The 14,961-nt window shown below is 36.4% G+C and overlaps 1 protein-coding gene across 1 annotated transcript in view; it reads right to left on the reverse strand.

Annotated features, from left to right (window-relative positions):
* Positions 1-257: 257 nt before the first annotated feature.
* Positions 258-14,961, reverse strand: part of TRAM1 (translocation associated membrane protein 1) — a 32,303-nt gene continuing 17,599 nt past the window's right edge. The window contains exons 7-11 of the mRNA XM_021688633.2: positions 11,371-11,441; positions 11,159-11,263; positions 10,185-10,328; positions 9,679-9,839; positions 258-1,828 (exon numbers count right to left, since the gene is read on the reverse strand). Of these exons, the coding sequence (XP_021544308.1) occupies positions 1,755-1,828; positions 9,679-9,839; positions 10,185-10,328; positions 11,159-11,263; positions 11,371-11,441 (555 nt within the window). The 3' untranslated portion in view covers positions 258-1,754. The remainder of the gene's footprint in view (positions 1,829-9,678; positions 9,840-10,184; positions 10,329-11,158; positions 11,264-11,370; positions 11,442-14,961) is intronic.

Consider the following 14,961-nt stretch of genomic DNA (forward strand, 5'->3'; position numbering starts at 1 on the left):
AGGGTTGAGCAGTCCTGTAGTAAAGAAACTCTGTAGTCTCTGAATTTGGTTATTAACCATTTCCCGCCCCCCCTCAGTAGCTCTCAGAAACTATATGAAACTAATCCTCTTTTTTTGCAGAACACTTTTTTGGGAAAGGCTATTCTAAATGTCTATCAAGAGTATACTCTTTAAACATGGTACATTTTAATGAGATTATGTCTTAAGATAGCATAAAAACTTGCTAACAATAAAGAAAACGCCCAGGATACAGCTTGTGAAAGTAAAAATTTTATTTTGATTGACTTCTCAATGTGTAGTTCAATATAATGCCAGTTTTTAATGGCAAAAATTTGGTTCCACTGAAACTCCATGATGCTACAGAGAGCTACTACTTTTTCCAGGAAGTAAACAGCTGGAAATAGAAAAGCACAACTTTCTAGCAGCATGGCAACTTATTAAACTGCAGACCTAACAAGCCTGCAACTTTTATACTAAAAATGGCACAAACATGAGCTGGTGACAAAAGTGAGAAATGGAGAACAAGACGTGGACGCCAAAAGGAGCAGTACAGGTACTGTGAAGACAACAAAAAACCCAATACAGCTGTAAGAAGTTTTAAGGATAATTATAGAAAAGGGAACCAAATGTTTTACTCAAATGTTTTTTAGAGCCTTTCTGTAGAGATACAAATATATATATATATTTATCCAAAAATATGTTTTATACAGATAAATGCTTCTCAATTAAAGATGGGACCAAAGCTATAGTTATAACATAAAGCACTGTCTTTTGTAAGACTATTTATCCAACTGAATTTTCAATTTCTTTAAGATTAGTGCAGTAAATGTTTTCCAAATATAATTACCCGACATTCTTTTTATAGATATAAATCAAGTAGGCATTATTTTTAAAAAGGGTTTGCAGGTTAAACAATATTTTTCTAAGATGCTGTGCATACCGACCTTGTAACAAGCCCCATTAAGAATCATTATTAATAAACATATCAAAAAGGGCTATAGTCAGATTTGCTTCTTTATAGTGAATATTTAATTTTCTGATTTCCAGTTTACAAGTGTTGAAAATGCACAAGAAAGATTTTACTTCACAGGTACTTTTACGTTCATATATTTTGATTCAATATATATGGCAATAAATTTCCACACATTGTAACCAAGAGTATGTTTTCTTTTTTTTAAATGGGATGTAACATTAACAACCATTACCTATAAAATAAAGCACACAATTATTTTAGTGAATTTACAAATCTTTTTTCCCAGGTGTAAAGACTACAAAAATTCCTAAAAATTAGAGAACACTGAAAACATATTAAAGTTTGACTTCCAACTTTATAGTATTTCCATTTTACCCTGAAAGATAACTTAAAAAATATGACCTTGCTGGAACAGGCCATCTTGCTAATATAAAAAATTGGTGAGAGCAAGAAATTTTACCACTGATACGTAGAATTTTTGTAAATAGTTATCTCTCCAAATCATTAGAAAAACGTTCAAAGATAAAAAACAAAATAAAATATGGTGGTGGTCCCTAAACTATTTTGAAGGCAGGTAGCTTAGTCTAAGCTAAAATATTTTTCTCACTCATAGTAATCATCCTTCCCTCAAATGCCCTTTAAAAAAATGCATGAAACAGTACAATAGCAAGAATCAAAGAGCACAAACTGTATTTTTAAGGACAGAAAAAATCTCTAGTGCTGAAAGATATAGTAAAAAGCAGATTTCTTTGGGGACATTAATCAATTAGATTATAATTCATTATGAAGATTTCTCTTTTCTATTACGGGGAGAGTCTGCTCCATTTGAAGTTACTGTTCCATTTACACCATTTTCTGAAAAGAGAAAAGAATCAGTATTACTCCCTTTTATAAAGAAATGCAAATAGTATCATATTTATACATAAAAGTACCTTCAGAAAAGAAAATTTAAAAACCCAATAAATATCTGCATGCCCTTAGGTTAAACTTATTTAGCAGTAAATAGACCTTTACTAGTATTTAACCAATCATAAAACCTGATAACATGTTAAACACAATGAACTAAAAGTAGCAAATTTTTTAAAGATTTTATTTATTTGAGAGTGAGTGAGTGTGTGAGGGAGAGGGAGAGAGAATCTGAAGCAGACTCTGCCCTGAGCACCGAGCATGACATGGGCCTTGATCCCACAACTGAGATCATGACCTGAGCCGAAACCCTGAGTCAGATGCTTAACCAACTGAGCCACCCAGGTGCCCCCAAAAGTAGCACATTTTTAAAAAAGTAACTGTCAATTGCATCTCAGTAAAAAATAAAGCAATTACTATTGAAAGCAGAAAAAAGTGACAGAGAGAAGACAGAAAACTCTAAAAAACAATGAGAAGAATTTTAAAATAGTAGTTTTAAGAGCAGTACTTTTGGTAGCAATAAAGAACCTTTTCACATTTGTCTGTAAACAAAGTTCTTGGGGTTATGTTTCTTTAAAAGACAAAGTCAGTGTTCAGGATAACTCTTATGTTTAGGAGTGTACTATGGCTGCCTTCTTCAAGTTATGATGGAGATATCTATCAATCGATCGATTGATCTGTAATTATTGTTAGACTAACCCTCCCTCCAAAAATATCCATAAAAGTTGGAATACAAAAATCCCTGTTTGAAGGAGAAAAAAAAAACCCGAAGGCTGCTCTGTGTATTTCTCCCATAAGGTATGTGACAATTACTGAATGTGCACACACAAAGCAAGACTCAGAGAAATCAAGCAGCAAGCAACTCCTATGCAAGTACAAAGCTAAACAGAGAACTGCTTAGTCTCATAATGACAGCAAGAAAAAAATCTGAATCCAGGGTCTGTCAGAGAAGACAGACTGTACAAATGGTTGATGTTCTAGGAATGAGGGCAAACTGGGAATAGATCAGTTTTGACAGGATAGAATGATCTACCCATATTCAATCCAGAGCCTCTATAAACTCGTCTAGAACCTACACACATTTTTACCATAAAACGTCCAGTATTCAATTAAAAAATTGCCAGGCATCCCGGAAAGCAAGACCAAATGACTAAAAACTAAGAGAAAAAAATGTATCAGGAACAGAGCTTCGTTCTTTTCAGCCAGCACCAAGTGATGGGCATCTGTTGGGATAACTGGCACAAGCCCTGCAAGACCAGGGGCAAGAGAAAGCCCTTCCACAAGAAGCAGAAGTATGAGCTGGGATGCTCTGCCCCATACACACAGTCCCAATCTAGGGAGGCAGTAAGAAGAACCCTGCCTTGAGACTGGGTGTGGGAACTTCTCCTGGTGCTGTGAGTGTTGGAAGCGCCGAAGACGCATTACTGATACTGTCTGTAAAGGATCCAACAATGAATTAGTAGTCCACAAAGGCCCTGGTGAGGAACTGTACTGTGCTCACTGACAGCACACCATCCTGACAATGGTATGATTCCCACTATGTACTACTTCTGAGCTGCAAGAAGGGGGTTAAGTTGACTCCTGAGGAGGAAGAGATTTTAAACAAAAAAGAATCAAAGAAAATTCAGAAGAAATATAATGAAAGGAAAAAGCAAGCAACAATGAGCAGTCTTTTGGAGGAGCAGTTCTACCAGAGCAGGCCTCTTGGGTGCATTGCTTAAAGACGAGGTCAGTGTGGCTGAGCAGAGGGCTATGTGCTACAGGGCAAGGAACTGGGGTTCTATTTGAGGAAAATCAAGGTCCAGAAAGCAAACAGATCATCTTCCCTCCTATCTTCAATTCATGTAATAAAAATGTTTACTGTTGAAAAGAAAAGAAAGGAAAAGAAAAGAAAAAGAAAAGAGAAAAGAAAAGATCCTCAGCTGATCCACATCTGGAGTTATCAGACAGGGACATTAAAAGAACAATGAGTAATAAAAATAAATGAAAAGATGGAGAATTTCATGAGAACTAAAATCTTTAATTCTATAACTGGAAAATACAGTAACTGAAAATATAGACTTAATAAATGAATTTAATAGCAGATTAGGCACAACAGAAGAAATCAATGAAACAGAAAAAATACTTAGATTGAAACTCAGAAAAAAAAAGGGATGAAAAATGCAGAAAAGCATGGACAGGGTAAAAAGGGTTTAAAACATATATTGGAGTCCCAGAAAGACAGGAGAAAGAGAATGGGGTAGAAGAGTATTTGAAGAAATTATGGTCAAGAATTTTCCAAAAATGATAAAAGAAGCCAAGCCAAGATTCAGGAAGCTCTATATGACAGAGAATAGGATAAATACAAAGAAAATCATACCCAGGCACATCAGTATAATTCCAAATGAATTTGGAATTGATTCCCTGAATTGATATACCTATAATACATTTACTAGAGATGAAGACGGATATTCAATAAAAGGAAAGGATAAATTCAAGAGGAATTTATAACAACCCTGAATTGATATACCTATAATACATCTTCAAACAAAGACAATAATTATCAGACAATTAAATCCAATTATATGCTGCTGACAAGAGATACAATTTATATTTAAGGATAAAGAAAGGTTTAAAGTAGAAAAATATAGAAAAAGATACACCATAACATTTTACCAAAAGAAAGCTGGTGTAGCTATAGCAGTAAATTCAGACATTTACTAGAGATGAAGACGGATATTCAATAAAAGGAAAGGATAAATTCAAGAGGAATTTATAACAACCCTGAATTGATATACCTATAATACATCTTCAAAATATTGAAAGCAAAAACTGGTAAGCTACAAGGAAAAGTGGTATCTCCTGCAATAACTGACTGAACAAACAGAACTCTTACCAAATCAGTAAAGATACAGATTGAACAATACAACAAATCTGACCTGATATACAACATAAAACCCAAGAAATTCAGAAAACACATTCTTTTGAAGTCTAAATGGAACATTTACCAAAACTGAACACATGCTGAGCCATAATGAAAGTCTAACAAATTCCAAAGAACTGAAATCATTCAGAATATGTTCTTTAACCATAAAGGAATTAAGCTAAAATCAGTAACAAAAAGAAAACTAGAAAATGCCCAAGTAGTTGTAAATTAAACGATGCATTAATAAATGATTGATCCATGGGTCAAAGAAATCAGATTGGAATTATAATATCCTGAAGTGAATGATAATGAAAAAGACGTATCAAAATCTATGAAATTCAATTAAAGCATTGCTGAAAGGGAAGTTTGCCTTTAATTGTAAGTAATTCATGAGATGGGCAGAAAATCAATGATGTAAAGATCCATCTGAAGAAGGTAAACCACAAATAACAAAACAGCAAATCAAGCCCAAAGAAAGGGAAATAGGAACAAAAATCAATGATATGACTAAGAAAATCAACAAAAAAGCCCACAAATGTTAGTTCTTGGTAAATGGGGGGAAAAAAAAAAGAGAGAAGGGCATAAATTACTAACATAGGAAATAAAAAATACCACTATTCTACACAAATGAATAAGAGGATATTATAATTTTACCAATGCACTTGCAAAGTTAGATGAAATGAAAAAATTCCTTGACAAACACAACTTTCCAAAGGAGACACAATAAGGAATAAAAATCTGAATAATCCTATTATCTATTAAAGAATGGAAATCTATAGGTAAAATATCCTCCCCTAGAGAAGATTCTAGGTTAGGTGGCCTCACTGGTAAATTCTTCCAAACATTTAAGTAAGAAATAATGCTGACATCACACAAAAGATAAAACTGCCCAATACTTTTATTTATAAAGCCACTACAACCCTGACACCAAGATCTGATAAGAACATTACAAAAACAAAACCAGGCTAATTAGAGGCCAATCTTTTATATGAACACAGGTGCAAAAATTCTAAAAAAATACTGAAAACACCAATCTACTAAAAGTGATGAATTATCATCATCAACTTGAATTTATGTCAGAAATGCAAGATTGGTTTTACATTTGAAAATAATATATATTACCAAAAAATACACATCAATATCCTTTATGAATATAGACATAAAAATGCTCAATAAAATACTAACAAATCAAATCAAACAACATCTAAAGAGGATTATATAACATGACCAAATGAGATTTATCCCAGGAATGCATTGTTGCCTTAACATTCAAAAATCAATTCATAGTAATATATGATATCGGGCGCCTGGATGGCTCAGTGGGTTAAGTGTCTGCCTTCAGCTCAGGTCATGATCTCAGGGTCCTGGGATCGAGTCCCGCTCCCGCATCGGGCTCCCTGCTCAGCGGGGAGTCTGCTTCTCCCTCTCCCTTCTGCCCCTCCCTCCTGCCTGTGTTCTCTCTCTCTGTCAAATAAATAATTACAAAATCTTTAAAAAAAATAGTAATACATGATATCAATAAAATGAAGGGCAGAAACCATTTGATGATTTCAGCAGATACTGAAAAAGCAAGTGACAAAATCTAACATCCTTTCATGATAAAGATACTAATAAACCAGAAATAGAAGGGAACTTCCTTAAGCTGATAAAGGCATTTAGAAAAACCCACAGGTAACATCATACTTAATGGTAAAGGACTAGATGCTTTCCTCATAATATCAGGAACAAGATGAGGATGTCTGCTCCCACCACTTCCGCTCAACATTGTTTTGGAGGTTCTAGGCAGGGCAATTTGGCAAGAAAATGAAATAAAAATCATCCAGATTAGACAGGAAGAAGTAAAACTATTTCCATCTGCAGATGACATGGTCCTGCATACTGAAAATGCAAAGGAATTCACACAAAAACCTCACTACTAAATAATAACCCTAAAAAGTTCAGCGATGTTGCAGGATAAAAGATCAATATGGAAAAATCAATTATATTTCTATATACTGGCAATAAACAATCCAAAAAAGAAATTAAGAAGACAATTCTATTTACAATATCATCAAAAAGAATAAAATACTTAGGAATAAAAAGAAGTGCAAGACTTATACACGGATAACTACAAAATTTAACTAAAAGATATGAAAGAAGACCCAAATAAATGGAAGGACATCCATGTTCCTATTTTTCAACGGAATCGACAGATTCAAAATAATCCACATCAAAAGCCCAGCTGGCTTTTGCAGAAACTGACAAGCTGATCCTAAAATTCATATGGAAGTTCAAAGGACCCAGAATAACCAAAGAATGAAAAAGAACAAAATGGAGGACTCACATTTCCTGATTTCAAAACAAACTAGAAAGCAACAGTAATCAAGATAGTGTGGTACTGGCATAAGAACAGGCATAATGAACCATGAGAGACTGGACTCTGAGAAACAAACTGAGGGTTCTAGAGGGGAAGGGGGGATGGGTTAGCCTGGTGATGGGTATTAAAGAGGGCACGTTCTGCATGGAGCACTGGGTGTTATACGCAAACAATGAATCATGGAACACTACATCAAAAACTAATGATGTAATGTATGGTGACTAACATAACAATAAAATAAAATAAAAAAAAAAAAAAAAAAGAATAGGCAAAAACAGAATTGAGAGCCCAAAAATAAATTCCTACTTTTTGATCAACTGATTTCCTCTCCCCACCGAAAACAAGTTACTTATTCTGCCCTGGAACACTTGATCAACTGATTTTCAACAAGGGTATCAGGACAACACAATAGAGAAAGGTTAGTCTTTTCAACAAATGCTGCAGGGGACAACTGGATATCATATGTAAAAACAATGAATGTAAAATGGTGCAGCCACTTTTAGCGGTTCCTCCCGCAAATGTTAAATATACAATCACTGTTTGACCTAGCCATTCCATTCCTAGGTATATACCCAAGAGAGCAAAAACAGGTGTTCAAAAAAAAACTTGTACATAAATGTTTATAGCAGCAAAAGAGTGGAAACAACCCAAATGCAATTAGTAAGTGGATACACATAATCTGGTATATCCACACAATGGAATAGTACTTGGCCATAAAAAGGAATCAAGTATTGGTATTTGCTACAACATGTATGAACCTTAAGTATAAGCTAAGTGAAAGAAACCAGTTGCAAAAGATCACAATTTATATGATTCCATTTATATGAAATGTCCAGAAAAGGCCAATCCACAGAGACAGAAAATAGGTAAGTGGCTGCCAGAGGCAGGGGGAAGGAAAGGATAGGAAATGACTGCTAGTGGGCATTGGGTTTCTTTTTGGGGAGATAAAAATGTTCTCGAATTAGTGGCTTACACACTTTGTGAATATACTTAAAAACCACTGAGCCATATACTTTATTTTTTTAAGATTTTATTTATTCATTTGACAGAGAGAGACAGAGAGAGGAGGAACACAAGCAGGGGGAGTGGGAGAGGGAGAAGCAGGCTTCCTGCCAAGCAGGGAGCCCGATGTGGGGATTCGATCCCAGGACTCTGGGATCACGACCCGAGCCGAAGGCAGACACCCAACGACTGAGCCACCCAGGCACCCCTGAGCCATATACTTTAAAGGGTGAACCTTATGGTATGTGATTTAGATCCCAACAAAATGGTTATTAAATAAATATCATTGAAAGAAGTTAAAGATAATCTAGGTAAATGGAAGTATATACCATATTCATGGGCTGAAATGCTCATTCCTCCCTAAAATGATCTATAGATTCAATATAATTCCAATCTAATATCCCAGCAAGAGTTTTTTTTTTGGGGGGGGGGGTGGAAATTGACCAAGATGTACTAAAACTTATATGAAATGCAAAGGCCCAAGAGTTGCTGAGATAAGCTTGAATAGGACAGGGCTGGAGGACATAAACTATCAAATATGAAGACTTTTAAGGAGCAAACCAGAGTTGATATATTTTTAAAAATGAACTCCTATGTTACAATTCCTGTTACAACACCAAATACTAGTTGAAAAAAGTACTGCAATGTCAATGCATTTTCAGTCAAAAGCCGGAAGAAGAAAAGAGGGTAGATGCAGGCTCAAAGATGAAGGATCAAGCAATCAATAGTTATAGAAAATGCTGTTCTACTTGGAACTAAGATGGGGAGGGGCTGTAAAGAGGTTTTGTTTTTTATTTTTTATTTATTTATTTTTTTTTTAAATGTTTTATTTATTTATTCATGAAAGTCAGAGAGAGAGAGAGAGAGGCAGAGGCAGAGGGAGAAGCAGGCTCCCCGCCTAGCAGGGAGCCCGATGCGGGACTCGATCCCAGAACCCTGGGATCATGACCTGAGCCGAAGGCAGACGCTCAACCATCTGAGCCACCCAGGCGCCCCAAGAGGTTTTGTTTTTTAAATATGAGTAAGATGCTTGAAAGCACAAACTACCGCTTGCTGGGTTAATTATTCACGACTAAAACGGCCCATATACACTGGTCTAGGGGAAAACTTGGGAGAGAGAAATTTAGTGGACAGCTTTTGGGGAATAACTGACCCAGGGAATCAACAAACTGTTGAATGGGTTAAGTTTTACTTTGCCTCTGATTTTGCTAAAAACAGAATTAAAATTTTCCTTATAGAATTTTAGGGGCACCTGGGTGGCTCAGTCAGTTGACTCTTGGTTTTGGCTCGGGTCATGATCTCAGGGTTGTGAGATCGAACCCCATGTTGGGCTCTGTGCTCAGCCCAGAGTCTGCTTGTCCCTCTCCCTCCCCCTCTGCTCCTTCCCCTGCTCATGTGCACAGTGCTCTTTCGTTCTCTCTCAAATAAAAAAAAAATATTTTTTAAATTTTAATTAAGTTTGGAATAAGACCCCACAACATTTTTTTTTTTCAATGTTTTCTGCTTCAGCTTTTCCACTGCTTACTGAATACAAACCTGTTCCTTTTCTAGAAGACCTGCCTTTAGTCACTGTTGGTTTCTTCTTCACAGCAGGTGCCTGAAAAGTTGAATGTTCCCTCCACCTCCGAAGCTGAAAATTAATGAACTTCCACATCATGAATGCTTGGGTAATGCAAATGGATGCCAGGACAGCAATTCTGAGGATATTAAGGTTAATAAACAAAAATCAGAGTATATCAAAGCAATGCCATTGAATGCAGTGTTCTATCTTGCACTGACAGGATTATAATCTTGGTGCTGAATTCCCACTGGTGACAAGATGATGTTAATAAACAATTATCCCATTAATAGTTAATCTCTAAATTCAAAGAAAACCCTTAGAATTTCAATTCAGACATACGCAACTGCAGCAGGTTTGAAATCAAATGAATGTGTTCCCCCCTGTATTTGTCTCTTTATTTTTTTAAGATGATCTACATCATAAACAGATAATACATACTATATAGCAGTACAAAGTGAGAAAAATGTTAAATTGGCTGTACCTTACAGCTAACACGTTGAAGTTCCCAGCACTGAAATCCAGTTTCTGATTCTCTGCTCTTGCAAGGCCAAAGCCAACAGTGAGTACTGAAAGAATTAAAGTCAGAAGTCTTCCCAAAACAAATAGAACTGCCCACAGAGAAAACCTGTAAGAAAAATGTCTTAAGTCAAATTCATAAAATTACAAAGATATGAATAGATTCTAATAGGCATCAGATTCCTACTAAGTAAATGCATATTAAAACAACATTTCTTTTTGTTCTGCAAAAAAAAGATTTTGAAGTAAAAGGTTTGGGATATGCTATATATCACACTCTTCGAAATATATAACATAGCAGATTTAAGATTCTAGGAAGTCCAGTAAAGAAATAATTGACTTTTTGTTTAGCTTATCTTTTTTTTAATATAACTATAATTAATGATCCTCAAAACTACTGGTACACAGAATAATTTTAAAAAATGCTGGACAAAACAAAAGCTGTCCTGTTAACAGGACACCCAATTCCCACTTAATAGGCCTAGTTTTACTTTCTTTTTTTGTAACAAGTCATACTGCTCCAATTCTGTTTTCAGTCCCATTTTCCCATCGAAATATTTTAATATCTTTTAGGCTATATAATCTATTATTTCGTTTTCTTCTTTCCTATTCTTATTATCACTACCTATTACTCTTCCTCCAAAAGAAAAACATGCATTAAACAAAAGGGCAATTGTAACAGAAAAATAAACCCCCAAAACCTTCAAAATTACAAGTTCCAATGTAACATCTCTCTAGCGAGGACAAAGAGGAGACTCCATTTTAGAGAATAAAATATCAACCTGAATTGTAAAAATGTTTCATTTTATTTAAAGCTACTACTAACAGCTGACAGAGTGATATAATTGCCCCCAGCATGGACCTTGGCAATAGCACAGTCCTTGGCAACACAGAGGTTGACTTCAATTACACAAGAAAGAGAAGGGCTAAACAACTTACCCTTTCTGATACTTTTCGTCACTAAAATAAAACAGGCGGGAAATGTGGAAAAGAAATTCAACAAAATAATGTAGCACCAGAAGAACAAGTCCTAGATGATTCAAGCTGTTAAAAAGACAAATTTAAAATGTAAAGATTAATTATCAATTAAGACAGACTGACCCACTATCTACCCAGTCCCATTTACACATCCAAGCAAAACCCCAACTTACTTTAAAAGATAAGCTCCAGCAATGTGAAAGAGGTAAAGACCAATGTAGACAAGCTGACGAGGAATATCTTCCTGTAAATAGAGAGATGCATTATAGATTAAAACACGCCGAAACATTTCTGTGTACAGCATATTGTAGTGTTTCATGAAAATTTTATTACAGATTTCACACACACATACCCACTAAATTATGATGTAAAATCTAGCTTTTCATCTTGAGTTGCAGTCACAGATGTTTGTAAAAACTGACAGTGTTAGGGGTGCCTGGGTGGCTCAGTCATTAAGCGTCTGCCTTCGGCTCAGGTCACGATCCCAGGGTCCTGGGATCGAGCCCCCCATCAGGCTCCCTGCTCCGTGGGAAGCCTGCTTCTCCCTCTCCCACTCCCCCTGCTTGTGTTCCCTCTCTCGCTGTGTCTCTCTCTGTCAAATAAATAAATAAAATCTTAAAAAAAAAAAAACCCACAAAAACTGACTGTGTTAAACTCAATAAACACTTGTTAATTTATGAAATGCATATACATCTCATTTCTACTCTGGTTTTTGCTGTGTTCCATGTATATATGGAACATAGTTATAGTAGCCTGATATATATATATAGTATCAGGCTATAGTAAACCTGGTTAGTACTATTCATGTACGACAGCTGCTAATTGCAATTTTTTAAATGGAGGGTTGATATTAAGTGGACTGAACTGTATTCCCCTGGAAGCTCACTAAACTCATCTCTGGCATCTAGTACAGTTGAGTTCAGGTCTCTATTGGCCCTCTACGTCTCTTTCTACATTTCAGTAGTTACTTTTCCAAATCTTTGGAGAAAGAGTAGAGAATTTACACTTGTAGTTTTGAAACTGAAAACTCTTCTCTAGTAAGAATGGTACAAAAATCAAGTGTTAGAAAGGCAGAACATAAGACAGTCGAATAGTACTATATATGCTACTATGTTTTGGGATTCTCAGGGAAAAAACCCAAGACATGATACCAAGTTGACAGTGGTTCTTCCAATTGGAGAGAGAAGGATCTCTGAAAATAAGCTGTCTTAATTTTTAAACTTCCAATGAAATATTTCTTACAAAAGGAGAGAGGGAGGGGCGCCCCGGGTGGCTCAGTCGGTTAAGCGTCTGCCTTCGGCTCAGGTCATGATCTCGTGGTCCTGGGATCGAGTCCCGTGTTGGGCTCCCTGCTCGGTGGGGAGTCTGTTTCTCCCTCTCCCTTTGCCCCTCCCCCTCTCCTACCTCATGTTCTCTCCCTCCCTCAAATAAAAATCTTTAAAAAAAAAGAGGGAGAACAGTATCAAGACTAATATGCTGAAGTTCAACCACAAGGGAACCTTTTTCTGGTCTTACAATCATTTTAAAACAGCTCACCTGCAGTGTTATAAATGCAATTTCACATTCTATGAATAGAGGTGTCACTGTATATACATGATATAAATGTTTCCCAAAGTGTGGTTTTATATTATTGGCACCACACAACATGATTGTGGATAGTACACAACAAAACACTTAACTACAATTTTAAATAAAATATTTTAAATTAAAGCAAGTGGCATGTGACTTGGTATGGGAAATAGTACCATATTCTTCAGATATGTTAATCTATGCTCCAAATTTCTGAGGAGAAAAGAGAGCAGGGGGACTCTTGATACTTACAACAAAAGCTTTGTGGTTTTTTAATTGCTGATTGAACACTAAACTCTTTATTAAAACTGTGTAAGTCAATGTAACTAATTGCTGGAATAACTGCTGGAAAAACTATTTAAAAAAACTATTTTTGGGGGGGGTTAAAAAAGATTTAATTTGGGGTGCCTGGGTGGCTCAGTTGGTTAAGTGACTACCTTCGGCTCAGGTCATGATCCTGGAGTCCCAGGATGGAGTCCCACATCAGGCTCCCTGCTCAGCAGGGAGTCTGCTTCTCCCTCTGACCCTCCCCCGTCTCATGCTCTCTATCTCATTCTCTCTCTCAAATAAATAAATAAATAAATCTTAAAAAAAAAAGATTTAATTTTAAAGAAGACACACAAATTTTAAAAATACATCATTTAACAGAGAACCTAAGCTGCCTATTTTTTTCCTTTCTGACAAATCTAAAAACACTTATAAATTACAAACTACTTTTCCGAAAGCCATTCTATTTCTCTTATCTTTTGTCCTTAAATCTCAACCTAATTAGGTAAGGTGAGGTTGAAGCTTTTTTCTTTCTTTTTTAAGATTTTATTTATTTGATACAGAGAGAGAGAGAGAGCGCACAAGCAGGGGGAGCAGGCTGAGCAAGGAGCCTGATGTGGGGCTGGGATCACGACCTGAGCCAAAGGCAGCTGGTTAACCAACTGAGCCACCCAGGTGCCCCTGAAGCTTCTTTCTTAAATTCAGGTTCAACTTTGCATTTTAGCCTTGCCCTTTTTTGGTAGTCAACCAACTGAGCCAATAATGAAGAATAAAATACCATCTATCATGGGCTTCCATCTTCATAACCATCAAATGCCTAGCAATAGCTTTTTAAAAGATTTTATTTATTTGAGAGCGCGCGCGAGAGAGAGAGAGAGAGAGAGAGAAAGAGAGAGAGCACTCAAGTCGGGGGAGGGGAAAGAGGGAGAAGGAGAGAATCTCAAGCAGACTCTACACTGAGCAAGGAGCCTGACATGGGGCTTGATCCCAGGACCCTTAGATCATGACCTGATCTGAAACCAAGAGTTGGACGCTTAACCCACTGAGCCCCCTAGGTGACCCAAAGTTTGTTAATCTTTAAACAAACAAATAAGCAAAACCTCATTTCTGGCTCCTGTTAGAAAACATTTATTTACATAATAAAATTGTAGGATGATGTGTGAAAATGTCTTGAGAAGCCAGAAGAGCTTTCTCTCAGCCACTTTTTTATTCATCTAGACACTAGATTTGAGAAGAGTGATCATTGCTCTTGGATGGCATGCTGACTCCCTAACTGGGATCTATGATGTGGCCAGATGTGAGCTCAGATGGCCAAGTTTCACCTAGCCGCCTCCGGTCCTCATTCCCCACACCCCCCGGAAATGTGTAACCCCAGAGACCATGGTGCTGGACAAGGCTGTCGTTGGCCTCAGACATATAAGCATCCTGCCTGTGGGGCTCTCACCCCACGAGGACTGGAGAATGTCAGGAGTCTGGCTTAGAACAGGGGTGCCATTACAGCCATTTTCTAAATGAAATCTAGATAAATTTCTCATTTTAAAAATCATGCTATATCATCCCCATTACTTTTGTAATCTTAAAAGGATTTGGGAATGCCTTTAATATAGAGCATGTGTTTTCCAGTTCACAACAAGCTCCATCACTCCCTGAAGTATTATATTATACTCCTGTCTGTCACTCATTTATTTTCACTTTTTCTCTGGTTAGGCTTTGAGTGTACAAACATTGCTTTAGAGACACTGGTCAATTTGTATATAGCTGAAGGGAATGTTATTTAGAAAAAGATTGATGCTCTGTCCTTTGGAAAGCTGTAGGAACTATTTTAAAAGCTCTTGCTTAGGGCATCTGGGTGGTTGAGTCAGTTAAGCGTCTGACTCTTGGTTTTGGCTCAGGCATAATCTCAGCATCAGGAGATTGACCCCACATAG

The sequence above is a fragment of the Neomonachus schauinslandi genome, chromosome 4 (genome assembly GCF_002201575.2).
Source record: "Neomonachus schauinslandi chromosome 4, ASM220157v2, whole genome shotgun sequence".
NCBI lineage: Eukaryota > Metazoa > Chordata > Mammalia > Carnivora > Phocidae > Neomonachus > Neomonachus schauinslandi.